General features: G+C 38.8%; 2 protein-coding genes across 2 annotated transcripts in view; one reads left to right on the top strand and one right to left on the bottom strand.

Moving 5' to 3' along the window:
* The window catches only part of KIF15 (kinesin family member 15), a 35,661-nt gene extending 25,108 nt beyond the window's left edge, over positions 1 to 10,553 (bottom strand). Inside the window, exons 1-10 of the mRNA XM_083866842.1 lie at positions 10,519 to 10,553; positions 7,573 to 7,615; positions 6,227 to 6,410; positions 5,059 to 5,135; positions 3,885 to 3,922; positions 3,652 to 3,749; positions 3,087 to 3,266; positions 2,199 to 2,408; positions 1,975 to 2,100; positions 496 to 618 (exon numbers count right to left, since the gene is read on the bottom strand). Coding sequence (XP_083722968.1) covers positions 496 to 618; positions 1,975 to 2,100; positions 2,199 to 2,408; positions 3,087 to 3,266; positions 3,652 to 3,749; positions 3,885 to 3,922; positions 5,059 to 5,135; positions 6,227 to 6,410; positions 7,573 to 7,615; positions 10,519 to 10,537 — 1,098 coding nt within the window. The 5' untranslated portion in view covers positions 10,538 to 10,553. The remainder of the gene's footprint in view (positions 1 to 495; positions 619 to 1,974; positions 2,101 to 2,198; positions 2,409 to 3,086; positions 3,267 to 3,651; positions 3,750 to 3,884; positions 3,923 to 5,058; positions 5,136 to 6,226; positions 6,411 to 7,572; positions 7,616 to 10,518) is intronic.
* A 153-nt stretch (positions 10,554 to 10,706) lies between these two features.
* On the top strand, positions 10,707 to 22,319 carry KIAA1143. The gene is made up of 3 exons (XM_083867382.1): positions 10,707 to 10,820; positions 12,285 to 12,444; positions 19,857 to 22,319. The coding sequence occupies exons 1-3, from the start codon at positions 10,713 to 10,715 to the stop codon at positions 20,066 to 20,068; spliced, it is 480 nt and encodes a 159-aa protein (XP_083723508.1). The 5' UTR covers positions 10,707 to 10,712; the 3' UTR covers positions 20,069 to 22,319.
* The last annotated feature ends 325 nt before the right edge of the window (positions 22,320 to 22,644 follow it).

The raw sequence follows: 22,644 nt of genomic DNA, 5'->3' as shown, positions 1-22,644 counted from the left end.
CGAAGTAGTATACATCAGAGGCAGTTTCAGCTAAATGCCAACATGTTTTTAAAAACCCACTCATGAGAAATTACATTTTGGGCACCAGGATTAATATAGAAAAAGTTAACAGAAACAATATTGAATCAGAGATTTTTTTGGTAGTCTACATTTTTAGTATAGATTTACTTTCTTACTTTTCTAATGAAGATCTGAGAACAATGAATACATGCTAATAGCAGCCATTAGTTAGTCTCTAGCTGTTGTCCTTTATTCCTAAGCAAGAGGAAACAAGCTCTTTTCAAAAAGAAAAAATTTTTAAGACAATTTTTTAAGACAATTTGTCTTAAAAAAAACCCCAAAGCCCCAGGCAAATCTAGTGTTTTCAAATAAGCTAAATTAAGTTAAATTATTGGAAGCACAGGAGTACTTCAGTGAATCTACCTTGCTTGCAGATATTTAAGTTAAATGACAAGTGTCTGTTGCTACAATAAAGACAGTAAGTAAGTATCTTACCTTGTTTTTAATCAACTTTGCTCTCTGAGCAAAATTAAGTGTGGACAGTGTTTCACCAAAACACTTGGATCCCGGGTGAACATTTGCGATTATACACGTTTTTGCATTACCACCAAGAGAATCCTATTTAAAAACATGGAAGTTAGTTTTATTTACATTCTTTTGGTGACAATAGGAAGCCATCATCTAAAAGATACTGTATATCATTTTGAACAAATTGCAGAAAGAAAATTGTTTAACAAATATCCACATAGAAGGTAAGTTTCTCAAATTTTATTTCAAATGTGGGTATAAAGGATTTGACTGTAAATTAAGACTTTATTTGGGGCTTCTAAGCCCTGACTATATTGAGATACTTTCTTCACCTGAACAGCAGGGAGAGGAAAAAATTCTAAACAACTGCAAAAATAATTTTGGTAATTAGCATTACTATTTCCACATCACTTTTGACACCATCTGTTGATTGTTCCACGCCATCTTCCTTCTGGTTGCAACTACCAAACAAACAAAATCACAAACCAACAGATTCTTGACCAAGGATATAAAATGATCATCTCCCTTTTACATGCATATCTTCAGGTGTTTTTGTGCTGTTAAACAAGTAGCTCTCAAATCTCAGAAGGCAGCATTTATAGCTAAAGACTAGAATTCTGGTACTACAGAATAGTCCACAAGCCTCAATGGCACTTTCTCTAGTAGTGAAGACCATGTTTGTGGCCTTCTTTGCCATATAGACACCTCAAAAAAATAACCACTTAAAGTAACAGCTCACAAAATTGTAATTCTCTTACAATTTTTATGTATTTTGTGTTGCATTGGAAGAACGTAATTCCTCAGAGTTTCATCAATCTACACAGATCTGTGATGGAACATTGAGAAATTTTGCTGTGACCACAATACTGTGTTGCAATACAAATACTGTATGTGTACAAATACCATTTTATAACACAAAATTATACTACAGACATTCATGTACTCTTCACAGAATTTTGGTAAGTGCTGACATGCAACAAATCTTTGACTGCTTCTGTCTTTGTTTTGTGCTCCTTTTGAAAAGAGGTTATAAGCTCTCAGGTAGGAGATTAAATTTAACTAATCTTTAACACCAGACCAACCGTAAGCACACATAAGCTAATTCTGGAAATCACATCAGATGTTTCAACACATCTCTAAATATTACACTTTGATATGCATTATTTCCCAAATTACAAGGATGAAAATGTGCTTTTTTTCTCATTAAAACTTCCAAATATGTATATGTAGTAGGAGCTTATGAGAATAAATAGATTTGTCTTCAGTTGACAGTAGCAGATTGGTTAGAAATCTGTTTAGGTTCAGAAGATAATTTTCAATCTTTTTTCCACTTGCCCAATATTGAAACAACTTTAATGCACTGGAGTTCATCTTTTTATAGTAAAAAAGCCCAATGAAATTTTTTTTTCTACATCCCAGGTAGCAGATAAAATCCAGAGGATTTACCCGTAGCAGAAAAGTGAGCTTGGAATCCCGGTAACAAATGTGTCTCTGTTTGCCATTGCCCACATCAACAAGTGCTGTGATTACTTGGCCCAGGCAGCTTAGTGATCGATTGATGTTACCTGCTTCCTAAAAAAGAGAAGGGAACAAGAGTGAATGGATTCGGTGGATAGAACAGGACACTGCATCTGAAAGGAGAAAGATTCCACAGATACTGCAGAACTAACCTTTAACCTCAGTCCTTCTGTATGGGTGTCCTTCTGTCTCTCAGATCCTGCCAAGTCTACCAGGTTGAGCAGGGAAGACCGAATGTTCACAACCTCGTTGTTTTTCTCCATGGATTCCACTGTGATAGTGAAAACTGCATGTGATCTGGAGGATTCTCTGTTCATGGAGGTCGACGCTACACGACGGTTTCTCCAGCCCATAGTTAATACCTAAGCATGAAAAACACGTCACAGTTTCAACTGTGTCAGACTGTTCCTTACATACAGGTGACATGAGCAGCCATATGCACAACTCCATGCAACAGCTTTCAAAAATCTCCAGTATAAAGACTTTTTTTACTGTTTTTCAATGGAAGTATTTTTAAGGTGAAAAAGATATAGCTACAGTCAAGTTTAGTAGCAGAACTTGTTATAATATTAACTTCTTTTCTCCAAAAATGCCATTGCTGTTTGAAAGCATAGCATGCCCCATACTGGTGTACACTAGCAGTACACAAAAATAATTAAAAACAAATTAAAGTCACACAAGTACCATGAGTATCATTCATGGAGAAATAAACCTGACAGTGCTGGAACACATGGAGCCCACTTAGCAGAAAATATAGTTTTCTGTTGCTATTTTAGAGATGTGTAGAGTAAGCATTAGGGAAAGATTACTTTAATTGCCAGTCAGGCATTTCAAACTCCAGAACTTGTTGGATTTCTTACAGGTATGGGATAGTCAGGAAACATTGCCTTAAACCAGCTTTTTGTGTTTTGGAGTATGGAGTTAGGGGGAGAAAGAGTCAGACAAAAAATAAACAAAAAAATGTGCTTTAATCCAAGAGGAATATTTACCAAATAATATTTAAGATAAATAGTCCAGCATTAAAAAGTGCCTAAAAATACCTGGTATGCTTCAGCAGCAGAAGACAACACCTGTTCAACAGCACCATCAACAAAGACTCCCTTCTTGATGTGTTCTCTGAGAAAGAGTCCAGATGAAGCAGAATCTAGCAAGTCAAATATCTGCTCGTTGTAGATTTCAATAAATGAGCATTTGCAGAGAAAACTCTTCCCACTGCCAGCCTGAAAAACACAGTAATTTACACTATAAACAGATTGGCTTTATTAAATCTGACATTTTATGGCAGCAAATCTCTTTTCACACATATCTAAAGCTATTACATTGCATATATATTCTGTATAGTTTACATTTCTGATACCAAGGTGACAACCAACATCCAGAAACCTAGATGCATTTTTAGACTCAAAATATAAGCAAACTTGTGTCTGAAGAAACTGTACTATAATTTGGTAGAGTACTAGATGCAAGCATTTCTCATTAATACATTTAAGGCAAGATGGCAATAATCTTGGCAACTTAATGGCTGCACACTGAGTTTATCAATCTTGGCTAATCTTTACTGTGAGACATCACTTTACTGCAATAGTAACTGTAAAATAAATGTACCTTTTCCTTTTCCCGCTCAATTAGAAAAAATAAATATTCAAAGCTCCGTGGAATTACACCTCTCAGACTGTGAGTGAAATTATCGGAATCAGACGGTCCTAAAGAGATTTTTAAATTAAAAAAGTAATTAATTAGTAGTACTCAAGAGTAACAGTTGACATGAGGAACACATCTCACGAGAAAAAAAAATAAAATTAAGAAATCACTAAAAGATTAATCTCTCATACACTTACCCATCATAGTAAAGGTTTTTCCTGACCCAGTCTGGCCACTGACAAAAAGGAAAAAAAAAAGATTAAACTTTATTCTGAAATTTTCTTTAATCTACATATTTTAAGGAGAAATCAAAGCTTAAAGGAAGCAAACAAAAATTTCTAAACTGAAGATAAGGAGATAGAAGCAAGCTGAGAAATCAGTCAGCTAAAAAGGTATAAAAATAGAACAGCAAATTTTACCAAGAAATCCCATTAGATAAATCCCGTTTGGTCTCTGCTACCACCCACCATTTTCTCTCTCATTTCTGTTGGAAAGGGAAGTTAGCATTAAAATGAAGGCTTTCAAATACATACATAAAACTAATTTTTGGGTCAATCTTTTGAGCTTTATGTCACTCAGTGCACATAAAGATACATTTGACTTAAAAGTTTTTTTTTTCCTAGTTTTTTTTCGAATGTACTTATTAATCATGCTACAGAAAGTTCAGGGCAAATTCATTCCATTTTCCCACATTTGTATATTGTAGCGAAGTAGACTTCACAGTTTTGCAAAAGCTGTGCTACACTAAAAAAAACCACAGTAAGGTTTTGATTAGATTAGCCCTATAAATCAGCACTTTCTGACCAAAGTGCTTCCTCAGTTTTCAAAATGAAAAAACACTGAGTTAATATAATGATATTACTATTAATGATATTAATGATACTACTAGTCATGGATATATTTCTATCTTAAATATATTCTAAAAGTTAAAACTATCATTTATGAGTTCTCCCAAAGGCAGCCAAGAGTCATTGAAGAATTCAGCTGACCAAATATCAAGTTAAAACAACTTTCATTCAATTGCACCACAGATCTACTGAAAACCACTAGCTTTCTCTTTAACAGTACAATGAAACACCTATTTTTAAAGTAAGTAACAGTAACATTGAAATGAGTTTACACCAGCATTATTAGCCTTAAGTGTTAAAAGCATAACACCTACATACAGATTCCTCCAAAAGAGGGGCAAGGAATACCACTCAATATTGCAAGAACATTCCTTATGCTGTGCTGCAGTAAGGAAGCAGTTTTAAAGTTTACTGTAACATCAGGCAGGCTCTGGCTCTTAAAACCCCAACTGCTTCTTAGCACAATCTCCTTAAATGTTTCCATTGCTGTGAAATGACTGTAATTGCTACAAAAATCACTTACTATGCAAAGATGGTTCCATTGTAGCCATTCATACAAGATTCAACAATGTTTTTAGCCACGCTTGAGAACACAGACTCCTGGGGACAAGGAAAAGAGAAGGCACTTGGCATCACCTGTTAAAGTATCTTTTATATCAGTGTTTCCTATGCCATAACTTTATTGTATATAACAGATGCATTCCTTAAGGTTAGACATGTACCATGACCCCTGGAACTCTCACAGCAAAATGATATATCCTAAGTCTTTGTGACATAAATCATTCTGTCTGAAAAAATTGTATTCCTTGATAAACTCAAAGAGAAATAATACAACTCAGCATCATAGTAACAGCTTCCAAATACACATTATTTTTGAGTATGTTATGCAGTTTATACCATCTGTAGGCCAAGTGCCTGTGACACTTATTAAAATCTAGCTTTCAACATTTGCCACTGCACAATGGCATATAACAGACCTACACAACTTAGTCTCATCTATCTTCACATTTTTCTCTTAGATCTGCAAGAAGAACCTAGCTACAAATAATAGCCTACAGCAGGTGAGGTTTTGGGAGTTTTGGTGGGTTTTTTGTTTTTTGAACAGAAATTAAGTGAAATTGGGAGTCTTAGAAGAATTAAAATTATGTTCAGAATGTCAAACACCATATTATAGAAATTAAATGGAAGGATTTTCTTTCCAATATTACTTGCCCAGGTGAGCAATTTAAAAGGTAAAATTTTAAGAAGGAAATATAGAAAACAGAATATAAACTCTGAAGTTCCTTGAGTACAAATGTGCAGGACCAGGAGTTGAACTTGATGATCCTTGTGAGTCCCTTCCAACTCAACATATTCTGTGATATCACATCTTAATATCAGCTACTAGTTATTTTTATACATTTGTCTCAATAGACAGATTTATTTTATCTTAATAGTGTTACCAAAATGTTTACAAAAAGCCCTTCGATTTTAGTTCAAACTCCAATTAAAGAAAATAACAGATTAAAAAAAAATTACATCCAAACTGTTAGAGAGCAGAATTCAGTGCAGCATCCTGTACTATAACAACATATTTCCAATCTGACCACTGCAAAAAATTGGACCTAATGCATCTTTAGAAAGGCTTAGCATAGTAGTTGCCAAACCTTGGGTAAAAACAGCAGTAGTTATGAGATTCTGGAAATGATTACCTGCGTTGTTTCCATATTTGCAACATAATCAAAAGTGAAGATCTTTGGCTCAGGCTTGGAATGGAGGCGGATGGTATTTGATGAAAGGACAGATAAGCACAGGCCGTGATCTCCATCGGTCAGTGCAGTTCTCTCTGAAGGGGGACGCACCCTTACAAAAACTTTGATAGCATCACCTTCAACACTAAATAAATGTTTATGCGTTAGATTATTTCAAATAGATCAGCTGTCTGATAAAATTAAATCACAACAATCAGATTAAGGACATAAAATCTTACAAAAGTCTGTCCAAAAATCATACTACCTTTAGATTAAATCATTAAAGGTTGAAATGTGGGAGATTTAAAAAACAAAGAACATGCAGTTACATGCAATTTTGCTGTGGCATCTAATTTTAGCTCTAAAAGAACACGTTGCACAGTGAACATGAGATGCCTGTCTTATTCCTGGAAGTTTTAATGGTCAAACGGATCAGATGATGCTACAGTCCAGCAAAAAAAGTTGTTAGCATTTTCCTTTGGTGCTCACAAGAAGGGGAAAAAGAATCAATTCTTGATCAATGAATCAAATGAAGCATATCAAGTACCTGCATCTGAAACATCCCTAACCAATTTCATCACATTTATGAGCTTTAGTAAGTGACTGTGCATGACTTACATCGAGGCTCTGAAGAGTTCTGCCATAAATATCAATACATCCATAAAATATTAAAGAATTAAATTCTTCCATGAAGTAGCAAACTTGGATTTACTTCATTCTTTTCCAAAAGTTTTAGCAGAAGGGTATTATAACTGCTATTTTTACTTTTGGTATACAAGAGAGAGGAAAAGAACAGTTTTAAAAGTGGGGAAGGAAGAGTCTTCATGAATGAAATGTGCAGTTGGCTAGTGGCAGAGGAAAGGGAAAATGTTATACTGGATTTAAGAGACACTAAATTAATTTGCCAAATGTCCTCCCATTGTATAACATCATTCTGAGTTGTGGCACAGTTTACACTTGGAGGAGGGCTTTTTGGTTTTTGTTTTAGTTTAGGGCTTCCTCACTGTTCCTAGTGAGATATTTCTTCATATAAACTCTAAGAGTCCAGCTGGACTCTTATTGGACAAATGAAAATTTATTGCATGGCAGCATTCCAAGAGGAACTCAACATGTCAGTGCAACAGTTTTATTATGAATACTCTTTTTCTAAGCCTGTAAGGATATTAGGACAGAAAGGCAGTGATTTTAGGCAGATGAAGATTGAAAGAAAAAACTTTAAATTATCTCACAAAGTTATGGCAGGTTTTGTTTGCACTTTCTGTGCAATGTGATTAATAATATATGGGAACTGGCCAGTATTATTTTACCTAGGTGAGTTCAAGGAAGATACTGAAGAGTCACGCAAATCTCCTATAAAAGAAAAGAGAGACACACAAAGATTAAAATAAAATTAGTGCTTAAAACTCCCCACTTAAATAGAAAATACTGTGAGCAGTACAGAGGGAAATAAATGGAGAGCCTTATAAATATCTCTTTTGTGCATGAACAAAACGGCATGAAAATATTTGGTAATTATCTTCCTTTGACAGAAAGATTTGCTGGGGACAGAAAGCTCCAGTCCTTTAATGTGAACATGCACACACTTGTGAATGTGTCGTTTGTTTAGCCTGGCAAAAAGGAGGCTCTGGGAGACCTTATTACTCTTCAGCTGCCTGGAAGGAGGTTGTAGACAGGTTGGGGTCAGACACTTCTCCCAGGTGACAGGACAAGAGGATCTGGCCTCAAGCTGTGCCAGAGGAGGTTCAGGTTGGACATCAGGAGGAATGTCTTCACTGAAAGGATGATAAGCCTTTGGAATGGGCTGCCCAGGGAGGTATTGGAGTCACCATGCTTGGAGGTGTTTGGAATGGCACTCAGTGCCATGGCCTGGTTGACAAGGTGTTGTTCAGATTGCTGCTCTGTTTTGCAGAGTTGGATGCCTCACACTTTGAACACCAGTTAATAAATTGCTCAGTGTGAGGGAAATGGCACAAGATTGTTTACTTAGCTAATAACTCAGTTGATTCAATTGTTTCAGTGCAGCTCCTGAAGCAGCTTGAGGTAGGAGAGCTGCCATTAATGTTTTTCTTAAATTTTAAACTCTAAAGTTATCGTCACAATCAGTCCATGTTGATCGACGAACCTCTTTCCTCTGTGTTTCTGTTTTTCTACCATTTTTATGTGAGGTGTCAACAAAGCAAGTCTTCCAATGCTACATGGACTACTTTTCATGGAATGGCAGGCCAAACTATCTCCACAAATGAGAAAGATTCCTTGTGGTAACTGCAGAGGGATATGGTTGGGTGCTGTGTGCAAGACTGAGGTGAAATGGCACCAAGATGTCACATTTCTGTACCAGATATGATATGGTGTGTCATCTGTAATTTTGTCTTTGTTTTGATCTAAGAAAATCAAATATTATGCAAAACTCTATTTTCACTGAGCTAGAGACTTCCAATTCTTGAGGTTCATAGGGTGCTTTGGGGAGAAATTTGGTTTGGACACCCCATTTCCTTAGTGGGATTTAAGATAAATCGTGAAAGATCAGGAGAAACATTTTTTGGTATTGGCCAGTTGTGTACTGGTAAACTGACTAAGCAGGTTGAGAAAGGCTTCTTGGGGTTTGAGTAGGTTAAACAAATGGTATCCAGGCCTGATGCACTGGCCAAGGTTACTTCAACATTGGTTTTTGGTGGACTCATGGGAGGAAGTACTTGGACTCCATGATCTCAGAGGTCTTTTCCAACCTCATTGATTGAGAGTTTCAGCCTCATTTTGCACAGATTCAGATCTCAAGGGGATTGCACATATTACCCCACAGGTAGATAAAATGACTTACTTTTTACTTAAGGGTGAATCTGACATGAAAGTACATAATACAGTCAAAATATAAACTAAGTAACAAAAACGCATTTAGAAAATAAGCAAAATAACAATGAAAGACAATGCCTTAAAATACTCCAACAATAAAGTGTTTATAAAATCTTTACAAGCACACAGGTTTTTTTTTTGTCAGAGGATCACCTTTAACAGCAGAATGAACAATGATGTGCAAATATGAAAACCTTCTCTTTGACATTCATACCACCTAAATATCTGGCTGCTGCATGAGCTTTTTATGTGCTGTTCTGACTTACTCAACATCTGAGAAACATTTTAGCCTCTAATTAAACAATTTATTCTTCAGTTGCACAAGTTATCAAGGAAAGGGGTGCATTTAAGAACTGAAATCAGACCGATAGGTACTTGCACAGCCTGAAGTTGTGTCGGGGAGGTTTGGGTGGGATATTATGAAAATGATAGCACAGGGTTAAATTGATTTCTGAAGTAGCAAGGGCCCAAGAACAGGGATCGGCTCTACTGTAACCAGGAGGTTATTCCATGCAATTGTTTTAATTAAATGAAGTACAAAGTATAACTTTGCACAGGTGGTGGGGGGAGAGAAAGGGGGAACCCTGGTAGAACGCACAGGCTCTAAAAAGAATAAAGTTAGGTCAGGAGGATCTGTACCGATACAATCATTAGTATGACGCATGCTAGAATTGTCAATTGTAATATTAGTTTGGTAACTAAATATGATTATTTTCTCCAACCAAAATCTTGTGCAAAATCACACAGACCATTGTTCCTCGGGATGGAATTAATGGAACAATGGGGTTTTAATGATTAACATGAATCCTTATGTACCAAGAAAGGTATAAAATTGTATTCATTTTAGCATGTTGGTGAGAGGAAATTTTGGGTCGTCCGAACTGGACGCTCTGCTCCCAGAGCTCTGAAATAAAGCACCGCACGCAGTTTCGCGGTTGTGTGTTCTTCCCTCGGCTAACAAAAATGTTTTTCACCCAGAGGGTGGAACAGGCTCTCCAGAGAAGTCTCAACACCAGCCTGACAGGAGTTCAAGAGGCATTCGGGCAATGCTCTCGGGCACACGGTGTGACTCCTGGGGACGGTGCTGTGTAGGGCCAGGAGTTGGACCCGATGATCCTTGTGGGTCTCTTCGGACTGAGCTCATTCTGCGATTCCGGGAAAGGGCGCAGGCACCGTGACACCGCCGGGGCGGCGCCGGCCTGGGGACACCGAGCTCCCCCGGCACGGTCACACCGGGCCCCGCTGTTCTCCCTGCCGGGGCACGGCACAGGGGGGCTCCCCCGGGCACAGCCCTTCCTCATTCCCGAGCCGTTCCGCATCCCCGAGCCGCCCTGCCCCCCGAGCCGCCCTGCCCCCCGAGCCGCGGGCACACCCCCATGTCCGTTCCCGGCCGCCCCGCTCACCTCTCACGCCGGGAGCCATGGCCACCCCAAGCCCGCCCGCCGCTCCAAAATGGCGGCGCTTTGAATTTGGCGCTCAGCGGCGCGGCCCCGCCCCCTGCGCGCGGCCAGCGCGGGCGCCGCCATTGGCCAGGGGCGGCCCGGAAGGAGGGGCGGGGCTGCTCCTCTCCCGCCCGGAAGCGCCAGCAGCGGCGGCCATGAGCAAGAGGAACCAGGTCTCCTACGTGCGGCCGGCCGAGCCCGCCTTCCTCAGCCGCTTCAAGCGGCAGGTCGGGTATCGGGAGGGCCCCACGGTGGACACCAAGGTAACGCCCTGCACCGCGGGTGGGAAGGAGCAGCGCCCGCTCCTCGGTGCTCCCCGAGCCGTGGTGCCCGCCCATCCTCGCCCCTGCCTTCTCGCGTAGAAACAACATCCCAGGGTTTTGTAATGCGAGGGGGAGCCGTAGTTGCTCGGTTAAAACAGACTGAAATCATCTATGTGATTTGTTTTTGCTTCTGTGTTGGCGGACCAAAACAACAGCCAGGCTGCTGTGGGGGCAGCCCCGCAGGGCCCGGGGGGGCCCGGGGGGAGCAGCGGGCACGGCCGAGCCTGAACGGGGCTGGAAAAGCCCAGGGCGGTGGAGAAAGGGGGCGGTGTGGAAACAGTGTTATAAAAGTACGGTAAAAAAATTAATGGGAAGGAGTTAACACGGGCTCGAACTGAAAAAGGGAAAGTTTAGGTTAGTTTTATAGAAAAAAATTCTTGGGTGTGAGGGTGGTGAGGCAGGTTGCCCAGGGACATTGTCCGTGTCCCCTCCCTGGAGCTGTTTAAGGCCAGGTTGGATGGGACTCTGAGCACCCTGGCCTGGTGGGAGGTGTCCTGTAAGGTCCCTCCCAATCCAGAACATTTTGCTGTAGTCTGTGGTCATGGTGTGTGTGTTATGGTGGCTGGAAAGGCAGGGCAGGGGCAGTAGGTTATGAGACAGCTTGTTAAAAGGCAGCCTTCCCCGAGGCACTGGTTTTTTTCTGCTTCCAATGTGATTTTGGATGTGTTTCCTCTAAGTAGGATTTTACAGGATACCTTAGAAGTGAGCTTATTGTTATGTATACATAACAATATATATTTTTATAAGCATATTATAATATATAATCAGTTGATTACAGTAATACTGTCTATACTTTTCCTTACAAAATAAAGTTTTCAGGTCTTCTAATATTGCCAAACTTCAGGTTGATGCACTGAGGTTTCCATGCCAGAAGGTTTATTATTTAAAAAAAAAAAAAAAAAAAAAAAAAAAAAAAAAAAAAAATTACCCCATTTGGCTCTCTTGTCCCAGTGCACAGGTTTGAGAGTAGAAACAGGAGTATGTTTAGCCAAGTTTAATAATCCAGCCACCACAGACCCACATTTCCCTTTGTGCTGTTTTTGAGTACAGCATAGGAGGCTCAGATTTGGAACCATGCATTTAAAGCTTTTCTTAGAGTTGCATAGCAGACAGTGCCTGTACAGTCAAGATGGTGAAGAAAAGGAATGAATTTCTTGCTTTCCAAGTTCCTGCTAGTCTGATCTCTAATTGAAGGAGCCCACACTCCCGTGCTGGTGTTTTCAATGGGAAGCCATGTCTCAGTGGTGGAATTGGAGTGTCCTTTGGACAATGTGTGTTGGAAGGGGCTGGCACTGGCAGCTGTGCCAAGTCTCCTCAATAACCCTTGTGCAAAAGTGAAACCAAAGACAACTGGCCCACAGCTGGAGTGATGATCAGAATGGCTTTTATTTCTCTCTCGTCCAGAGGGAGCAGCTTCCGCTCGCAGACGATGACAGTGACAACGGCAGCGACAAGGAAGATGAGCAGCCTCAAGTGGTGACACTGAAAAAAGGGGACTTGACTGCAGAAGAGGCAATGAAAATTAAACAGCAAATCAAAGAGGCCTTAAAGTCAAAAGAATCAGGTGAATTTCAAACTACTAATTTCTTGCTTTGTGTAGTCAAAGAGATAACCCACAATAGCAGGCCTGATAAGTGCTCAGCTTTCTACTGTTTAATACTGCCTTTGATTAGTTCTGAATTTTTCACCTAAATAATTTGCACTTGTGGTTCCTAATCTCAAGTCATTAAGTACATATTCAGACTGTCTGGCTTTTTATAATGATATAGTTCTGTGCTTCTTGATTGTGCACCATCCTCTCTTAAATACTCCCTTAAATTAATTTTTTGTTGTGTTATTCCAGTGCACAGTCTTTGCCATCACCTGTGATCAGTTTTGAACTCACTGACTAGTTCAGCCAAATTTGATAGTAGAGTGGCTGTTTAAAAGGTAATTTTATGAGTTCATGAAAGACAGCATCAGGGTAGAGGGATTCAGGTCTGTGCTTTGGTGGAAAAAATTGCAGATGTGTGGCTTGGGAACATGTTCACTTAGCTGACTGGTCCATGTGATTACTTGCTTAAAATCAACCCCAGTATGTGTTGTGACTTGCAAATATATTAAGCAAGATAAAGAGATGATATAAGAGTGCCAAAACCCAGGAAAGTCCAGAAAAAAATGTTTCTCTGCCACAAAGAATTACACAGAATGGAAAGATGGAAACGATGTGGGTGGGGCTGCTGCAGTTTGACAGTAGGGATGAGAAGCTACAGCTGATAGATAGAGTTATGTTAAGAATTTCTCTCAGTATTCATCATTCAGGTATGATTGACATAAGTGCTTTGAGCATCCAGAAACATCAATCATCACACAGGGTGTGATGAAATGTAGCTTTATCTTTTGCTGACAGAAGACTTGACAGATTGAATGTAGCTACTGTTGTCTCTAGTGGAAATGTCTTGACAATTAAGAATATGGGAACTAGAACCTCACAAGTATAAAATAGAAAGGTGAATCATAGAAACTGGACGTCTTCTGTGCCATTATGGTTATTTACAAAAGCTGCCAACTGAATTTGGAGCACACTGTGAGGCCTAGCACATGGCTGTCAATATGACACTCTTGGCTTCTCTCTTTGTCTGCCATTTGGATTTGAAAATTCAGGTTCGTGCTGTCTCTGTGTAGACGTATGTGTTAAAATTCAAATGGAGAAGTCAGTAACAGAAGTGGGAGAAAATATGTTGAGAATCTTATGTTTTTTGAAAAGCAGATTGATGAGAAATCTTAAGTTTTAATAACGTAGGTTAGCTTGAAACTAAATAAACTAGGTACTATTTTCTGCAGGTAGATATGTATTTGTTAGGTCTAAGCAGGTATATGACTTCAGTTCCTCTGAGAATACATGCTCAATTTTGGCCTTACTTCCTGACGTCTTGTTATTGAAGTGTAATGCATATAGATGCTTGGTGTCACAGTTTCTAAAATCATCACAAAATTTCTTTTCACCCTCCTAGTATTGGGAGAAGTTTCGACTTATTGGAAAGAAATGTCATAGTTCTTTCTGAGCATTGGCTTCCTTTTCATATAAGCAACTTGAACTTTGAGTGATCACAGTAGGAGGAAAAATGATTTTGTAAAGCTGGGCAAAAAGATGTAGTTGTCCATGAGAATCTATTGAGGTGGAGTCCATGCTGTGAAAAAAGTCCAAAAGAGCTACCAAGCTGAATACACAGTGGGAAATGGAAGTGTATTTGAATAGAGTGACTGAACTTGTTTGGTGGAAAAAGACATTCCTAAGACATAATCGCATGTAGTGAGGATAGCAGTATTGAGTCCCTGTAGGACTTTGTCACCTCTGCTTATTACCCCTTCAGCCCTTCAGTAATAACTTGCATTTGGAGGAAAAAATCCACAGAAGTAGGTAGCAGGAGTGTTGGGGATTGCTGCCCTCTGTTCTGCATTATTGTGTTATTAGTCATTCATCTGCCTTTGCAGTTAATGCGAGGTCTTCGTGTCCTTTTCCTTTTTATGGCTTATGGGAATAAACTGGGTGAGTGCTACTGTATTCCTCTGCTACGGACAGAAGCCAGTGTGAAATTTTCAATGAAGGGAGGTTTGTGTGACTATGCTACAACTTGCTGAAGGCTTTTTTGTATTTTGGGCCATTTTTGCTCTGTCAGTCTGACCTTTAGATTTAAATTTTGATTTCTAGCCTGACGCAGGTATTTCGACAACTGTTTACTTCCAGTTTAATAAAGAGAGTTTGGAGTAAGAGTGAATTTTTTTTTTTTTTTTTTTTTTTTTTTTCCCTTTGGCAGTCAGTTCTGAAAATGGGAAGTTTCAAGAAAGTTTGGTGCTGCATGACTTGGTTGCATTTCATATTGCTTTGATTTTAATCCCAGAGTTGAAAGTCAAATTAATTTAAAGGCTATTAGATCTTACTATGTAGTCCCAAATCAGATTATTAGTGAAATTACATGAAGCTAAAAGGTAATAGGAGAGTAAATTTCCCAACTGATAATCTTCCTTTCCAGCATCAATGCTGGGGCACTTTGATAGATCCTGAGAAATGTGCTGCTATCTGCTGTGGATACAGTTTTTCAAAACATGGGAGGTACTCGTTTTTCAGGTTCTGCCCCTCTTCTCTTTTATACTTGTAGTGATTGTCTTCATTTAAAGGACCTGTCTTCAGGTTTAGGATTGTGATATTACTCTAGAATTTCCCATATCTTGTCTGTATACTTTCTCCTTTGTTTTCTTCTATAACTATTTTAACATGGCTACAGTTTTTGTTCATTTTGGTTTTGTTTATTTTTAATTTTAGACACCAGATGTTCCCATGACTTGCATTTTCTTTTATGGATTAAAAACGTTTTTTTCATTGATTTGGTAAAACCAGCTAATTAATGTCCTAGCTGCACTTAGTTGCTTCCTAAGGCAGAACAAATCCTAGCTTTTCTGTTGGCTTTTGCAAGTAGAATCACAGGGATCTTTTTTATTTAGGACCAAACCTTTCTTATATGAAAAAACACCCTTCTGTATTGAAATATTTTTCTCTTCTCTGAGCACAGACTCAGAGGCTTTTAAAAAAATAGTTTGTTTATCAACATTGATTTTGCCTAATGTTTTATGCATAATTTTTAAAATTGTCACTGTTCGGAGACAAAGAAAAATCGTCCAATGAAAAATTAAATTTGCACAAAAGAAAATATGTGAATGACTGCAAGATAGTTTATCCCAGCATTCATTACAGTCTGTGAAATCAATTTTTTTTCTACTGCTTTTCTACTTCATATGGCCTCTGGGACACTCAGACATATGCAGATGACCAAATTTGGCAAAAAGTGTCCTTTCTTGTTCAAAGCCTTGTAATATTTTTTTTGTTTCATTCTGTATGCTGGGTTCTGGGGAACAACAGTGGAGGGAAGAGACAAGGAGAATACAGTCTTTGCTGTCTCGGCTATTGGAGCCCTTTTTCTGAATACGCACAGGCTGTTCTGATTTAAGCAGCTGCTCTATCAGATACATCTCACAGAGGTAATGCTGCTCTCCATCATATGTGAAATAACAGGAACTTAAATCAAAGCTAATTTTGCTGTATTTAAGTAAGGGAAACTTTTCCAAGTACTCTTAAAACAGTTGAGACTGACTACAAAGCAAGGGTCGCCTTCTTATCTTCCAACCACCAGTGTGCTGAAATCCTGGAGTAAATGCTTCCAAAGGCATGCATAGAGAATGGATGTCTAGAGAGCACTGGAAGCAGCATCTGAAATGGCTGACCTGAACTTCTAACCTTAGAAACCATTAAGAAATTTGCCAGGTTATTGGAATTTTTTTCCTAACCTTCTGTTTTTGAATAGACGTATATGGGTTCCACTCTTCCTCCTGTTGTTCCTGACAGTTTGGTGCCATTTATGTTTCCTCTTGTTGCCTTATTGACCCACGTGGACAGAAACTGCTGAAAAGTGGTGCTGCTAACTACACAAATGGTTACTAAGTAAAAAACCTCAAAACTGAAGAGCAGTATTTCTTTTTAAGACCCTCATTTCTACTTTTATTGTAGTATATGACTCGAAGTTAAAAGAAGTTTTTGACTTTGTGGCTTCTTAAATTGATCTCACTTGTGAAGTGAGTTTCAACATCTGACTGTACTCATGTTGGTCAACTAGTGTAAAAGTTTGTGATCCAGTAAATAGCAGAATAAGATCAGTGGGAATTCGATGTGCTAGTGTAGTTTTTGACTCATTTGTCAGGAGTGGATCTTAGTATTTCTCCTGTTATGCTTTTATGTATTCTACTTCATGTGTTTCAGTGTGCTTACCAGAAATGCTGCTTTCCATAATTTGTAATACTAACAGAGTCTTTTATTAGGACACTGTTTTAAAAACTACCAAGACTGAGATTCTTTCTTTAGTCCTTTAGTTTTTTTGTTTTTTTGTTTTTTTGTTTTTTTTTTTTTTTTTGCATTTCTTAGTACAAGTCAGTTTTTTTGTAGGTCTTTGATGCAAACAAAAAAGGAGAGCTGACACATAAGAACCTGGTAAAATTACAAAGGATAAAATGAAGTCTTTTTACCAGCTGGAAAAGACAATCTTAACAAATCAACACAAAATTCTTGAACTGCTATATCAAATTCTTTCAAAAAGTGAAGTCTGTCCTCACTGTCTCCACGTGTAGGTAAGGTAGGGCTAGGCCTACTGTGTTTCCTCACCTGCTTCATTCTTTGTCAAGCACTGCCAACACACACTGCTCTCTGAAGCTGGTCTGGGCTTTTCCTGCTGAAAGAAATGTCCATGAACATATGATGAAGTTTTGACAGTGTTTAATCAGGCCAAGAGCTAAAATAATTTCCTTTGATGCAGAATGACCTGTGAATAGTATTGTAGTCCTGGGGGTCAGAGCTGACGTGGCTCTGATGGCTAGTTGCCATTTTGTGGAGTTTTTGAGCTTTGCTGTTTGTGCCCATGGCTTACTGCATGTTTAAATTCAAATAGCAAACATACTTAGCAGTTTCTCCATCTGGTTGGCAAAATGAAATTATTTTGTGCAGTTCAAAATGTGAGTAGCAGGACAGCTGTGAGTAAAATTAAAATTTCTGTTCTCTGTTTTTCCATGGATTACAAATACATAGCTGTTCATCTGTTTTCTTTTATGGCTACACTTTGAACTACATTTTTAAGGGGTTAGGTTTTTAAATCTACCACTCTAAGAAAATGCAATAGTTTGTTTGTTCAAGAGTGTCCAATGGGCTTTGATTTTTTTTTTTTGCTCCTTATGCTAATCCAGTAGCTGGTTGTGCCATTTCCACAGCAGTGTGGGTACTGTATACACTCGGCACTCCAATGGGCTCCAGTACATAGATGGTTGTCTGCACATAAGGGGCGTTTTTCTTACAGATCTTTTTTTCTTGTAGATTTGTTTTTTTCAAAATTTGGCTTATATTGTTCCTCAGATCATATTTAAGTTAGCAGATCTGCGTTTCCAAATAAATACTATAGTTATGCAAGAATTAGTAAAGGGAATTATTTGCTATTAAACTGCTGAGCCCAAAAATGGAGGCCCAGCTTCTGAGAAAAATAATGCATGGTGTATTCTGATTCATTAGGTGTGATGTGCTTTCAGGAGTTCTGCTTCCCTCCCAAAATATACTGTAGGCGCTTCCTGAACTTCTGTATCACATGTACAGCATCTAAACACCTAAAGTCTCTGTAGAGTTCACAATGGATCCATTGAGAACTATGCTTTTCTTATCTACAGTTTATTATTGCTGCCAATTCTTCATAATTGTAATGCTTTTCTAATGTGCCAAGACTGAAATATTTTTCCCCAAACCTGGTTTATTTTCTGCATAGTAGTATTTTCTCATAAACTACTGTAGAATCATAGAATCAAGAAATTGTTTGGTTTGGAAAAGATCTCTAGGATCCAAAGAGCCCCAGTTATTTACCTTGCACTGCTTTGTTGCCACAAAACCATGTCCTCAAGTGCCACGTGTTCCTTGAACACTGCAAAGGGTGATGTTTCCACTGCTTCCCTGGACAACTTATTCCCATGCCTGACTACTCTCACAGTGAAGAAATTTTTCCTGGTATGCAATCTAAATTTCACCTCATGGCCATTTCTTGTCCTATTGCTTGTTACCTGGGAGAAGAGACTGATGCCCATCTCACAACAACCTCCTTTCAGGCAGCTGGAGAGAGAGATGAGGTCTCCCCTGAGCTCCTTTTCTCCAGACTGGACAACCCCCGGTCCCTGAGCTGCATCTCAATAAGCCTTGTGCTCCAGCTCATCACCAAATCCACCTTTTGGAAGTATGCATTCCATAGAAGCCATTGACAGAATTGGTGCCTAGTTTTCACGGTAGGTTTCTTCCTTAAGAGGGTCTCTGAAACTTAAAGCATTTTAAGTGAAATTTCCCACTGAAGTTGATGTCTTCATTTGTACCACACAACCCCTAAGATACCAGATTTATTAGTTGTATTGTTTTGAGAATGCACTGAAGAGAGTTTCAGCCAGTGCTGTGTAGATAACACTGAAATGTTAAGTCTTCTGCTGTAGTGCTGATATATTGAGGAAAGAATTTCTGCTAAAGAGAAAAGTTATTTATTGCTTATAATTAAATAGCACATAATCTTGTCAAACACATTTCTGTTGAGTAATGAATTTCACAAAAGTAATTTAGGAAAAATATCTTGCACAAAACCTATGGCTCCTTAACATTCTGTCACATATACATTATAAAAATTGCAAACTACTGCAGCATGAACCTTTGTGTCTGATTCACGACTTTACAATTACACTTTATCTTCCAGAAATACTGCCCTGATGCTGTTACTTATGCAGTTGCTTTCCCACTCTGCCTGATAATTATGGAAGGGACTTCTCCTGTTTTCAAGATTGTTGTCTGCTCCTCTGCATGTACTAGAGCAAAATTAGTCAGTTGGAATAGCTGGGTGATTCTGCAGATAGAAAGAAACCCTGAAACTTTCATCCATTATGATAATAAAAGGGAGGTTTATTACCATGTGGCCTCAGCAGGACAGAACATGTTAGGGAAAAGAAAGTTTTTCTTGTATATATGCTGTTTTGTTATTTAAAGAGATGCCATAATTCTGAAATAAGTAAATTCGTTGTCATGAATTTTACAAATACTGAAGCAGAGTGAGAGCATTCTATGAAGTTGTCCTCCATTTTGGTAAGTGGATGTGAATGGAATGTGTGGGAAAAGCTCTACTGCTCACAGTCTCCTCTGAGTTAGAGCTTTGGTTAGTGAAACCCCATTTCTTATAAGAACTGCAGGAGGATTGTCTTCAAGGGCTGGCTGCCATGGAGCAGGTGTGTGTACATGAAGTACATTCATTGATACAGAGTTGATGGCCAAAAAGTACATATTCATGATTGTTGTATTCTCTCAGAGGTCTCACTGATTTTAATTCAAGGTCTATATGTGTTTGTGAACATTGCAGATGAGTTCTGACTTTACTCTCTTTATTACAGATGATGAACCAGAACCTGCTGATGGAAAAATTATGTTCAGGAAACCAGCCAAACGTTCATCAGAGAAGTCTTTGGACTTCAATGTAAGTTCAAGTAAGAAGATGAAAGAAGCAAAGAAAACTAAGAAGGAAGCAACTACTTCTCAGAGTACAGCTAAACAAGTAAAAAACAGCAGTCTTCTCTCATTCGATGATGAGGAAAATGATGATTAGGGGTAGTATTTTTTTATGCTTTACATGCCCATCTATAGACCTGAATAATATTGAGGGCTTTGAGAAATTGAAGCATGATGTCTGAGTCTTCTTTTACTTTGTTATAGTCCAACTAAAGAAATATTGTATAAAATTAGCAAGAGCTAATAAGTCTTTGCAGTTAGTTGGTACTGTATGTCATGTCTTCATTTTAAAAGAGAATTTAACCATGTATATAAAAGCTATTTGAGGTCACAAATGAGTAGCAAATATAACTGTATATATTCAGCTTACAAATTTTCAATCAATTTTAAAATGCCCTCCATTACTAAAATGTATTTTCTCTATATTGAATAGCCTTAGTTGACAGTTTTGTGGGTTTTATCTATAATTATTGACATTCAAAAGAGAGACACTTCATTGCTGTGAAACAGAGACTGAAGTTTTCTCTCACAGCTTAACAAAAGTTTGCATAACCTTTCCATTTGTGATTTGCAAAATTAGCTCTTTGCAGAGCCTTGCAGTAAAGGCTGCATTTGCTAAAGTCATGGAGGCTTGATCCTGTTTTTGGTGATTGCAGTCTAAGAAACATCAAATTCGTTTTAATTGGTTGTGACAGCAAGGTATCAAGATTTTGATTCTAGTCGATGGCATCAACTAATGCAAGAAAAGCCTAAACCACTGGAAATTGTGCCCTTTGGTTTTGACACTGATGAGCTCAGTGATTTGGTAGTATTTTGGAGGTTTTTTTAAAGTACATTTGTTCCAGTTGACTACTTATGTGTTCATAATTATTTGGGATCTCAGACAGCTTGTTTTAAAACATATGTTTAATCTTTAAGTTGTGGAAAAGTATTAATTTAGCTTTCTTCAAGTAGCTGAGAAGATGTAAACAGGGAATTTAAGTGAAGAAACACCATAGCTGTGTGAGTCTTGGTTTGACAATTTCCAGACACTCCAAAATGAGTTACTGCCCCTTTTAGATTTAACTGCTTCCCTTTCACCAATAAGCAGAGATGAAAGCAAGAGCATATAAGTGAAAAAATAACAGTTTACTAAAAATGGAACAGCAACAGGCAGAATAACAGTAATCAGCACTACATACAAAGGAGCTGAATCCCATGGACTGTTTGGGAACAAAGAAAACAAGATGGCAGAGAAACCCCTCCCAAAATGTTTGCCTCCATAGAGGACCACGTGGTTCAGGGGACAAAGACAAGCTGGTGGAGAAGCCCCTTTTCTGACCATGTGGTGCAGAGAGAACAAAGGGGAAAAAACCACCACAGCATCTGAAACTCCGTGATTATAAAGGTCCCTCTCCTCCCAAACAACAACCAATGAGGAACAAGGACAAAGCAAAAAGAAACCTGGACTCCAAAACCAGTCAAATGCTGCTGATCCGTTTGCTCCACATCACCTGACAGGGTCTCTCTCCTGGCGGCAGCAGCAGCTCCATCAACAGCGGCAGCTGGAACTGGTCAGTGGCTGGAGTCCTGGAGGGACTTGGCCTCCTCCTCAGCAGAAGATGGGAGATGCCTGGGGCAGCGTGGACTCTGCGCCTCCTGCTGCAGCTGAGCTCTGCTGGGGGCTGGAGTGACTGTATGGAGCAGAGGCTGTTCTGTTTTTCCCATTGTGGTGCCATGGTTGGCCATCCCAGGTGACAGCAATGAAAAAGAAAGGAACAAAAAAAGATCTGAAGAGAAAGTCCTCCCTGGCCCAGAGACCAAAACAAAGGGGAGCTTCTGCCTTGTGCTGCCTCAGCTTCTCAGTAGCTAGCAGGAGCAAAAGTGGCATGTGTGAGTGCTGTGCTAATTTTAAAGGGATCCTGGCATCTCCTGCCTCCGTGAACCTGGGGCAAGACCCTCTGGTTCTGCTTCTGACCTCCCAGGTCATAATGGGAAAGTAACAATTTTGGGCAGATGAGTGTAGAAACAAAGTGACCATTTCTATATCTTTTCTGTAACAGGATGTGCTCAAAGTCAAAATGACACTGAGAGCTGATGGGATTTGGGAAAACAAGGCGGTGGAAAAGTGACCTGTGACTTTGAAATTATATAGATGTATAGTGTGTTCTGTAACCATATGCAACCAGTTCTGCTGCATGACAGGACATTTGAAATTACTTGGCCTGTAAAGCTTCATCAAGGAGCAAATTTCAAGTTGCTGTGTGAAACAGCTGGTTTTAGTTTGTTCATCTGGTAGTAAATGATAAATTATGTTTCTTTTAAGTGGTCCAAAGATATTTTAATAAAAATTTCAGTACATGAAATGAGATTTTTTTGTTACCTCCTGATATTTGAGCTTCCTATACCTGCTGCCTGTCTCTCTACACACCAGCTTCCTGCAGCATAACATTGGATGCAAGTCTGCACACTGTTTCACACTGTTTGCGTGAGTATGTTACTCTGACTTTGAAAATGAATACATCTGTTGTCTTTTCAGAAAATTGAAACCAGACCTATTAAAGTTTTGTTGCACTGGTCTCATGTTAGAATTGTGAGAGAGGTGCTGTGTGACAACCTGATTATTCCCATGAGGACATCCTAGATTTGTAAATACATAATATGTCTGTATTTTCTATATATATAAGAAGAAGA

Source organism: Zosterops lateralis (genome assembly GCF_965231275.1).
Source record: "Zosterops lateralis genome assembly, chromosome: 1".
Lineage (NCBI taxonomy): Eukaryota > Metazoa > Chordata > Aves > Passeriformes > Zosteropidae > Zosterops > Zosterops lateralis.
The sequence above is the reverse complement of the archived record's forward strand: the minus strand, read 5'-3'. Positions and strand labels throughout refer to the sequence as shown.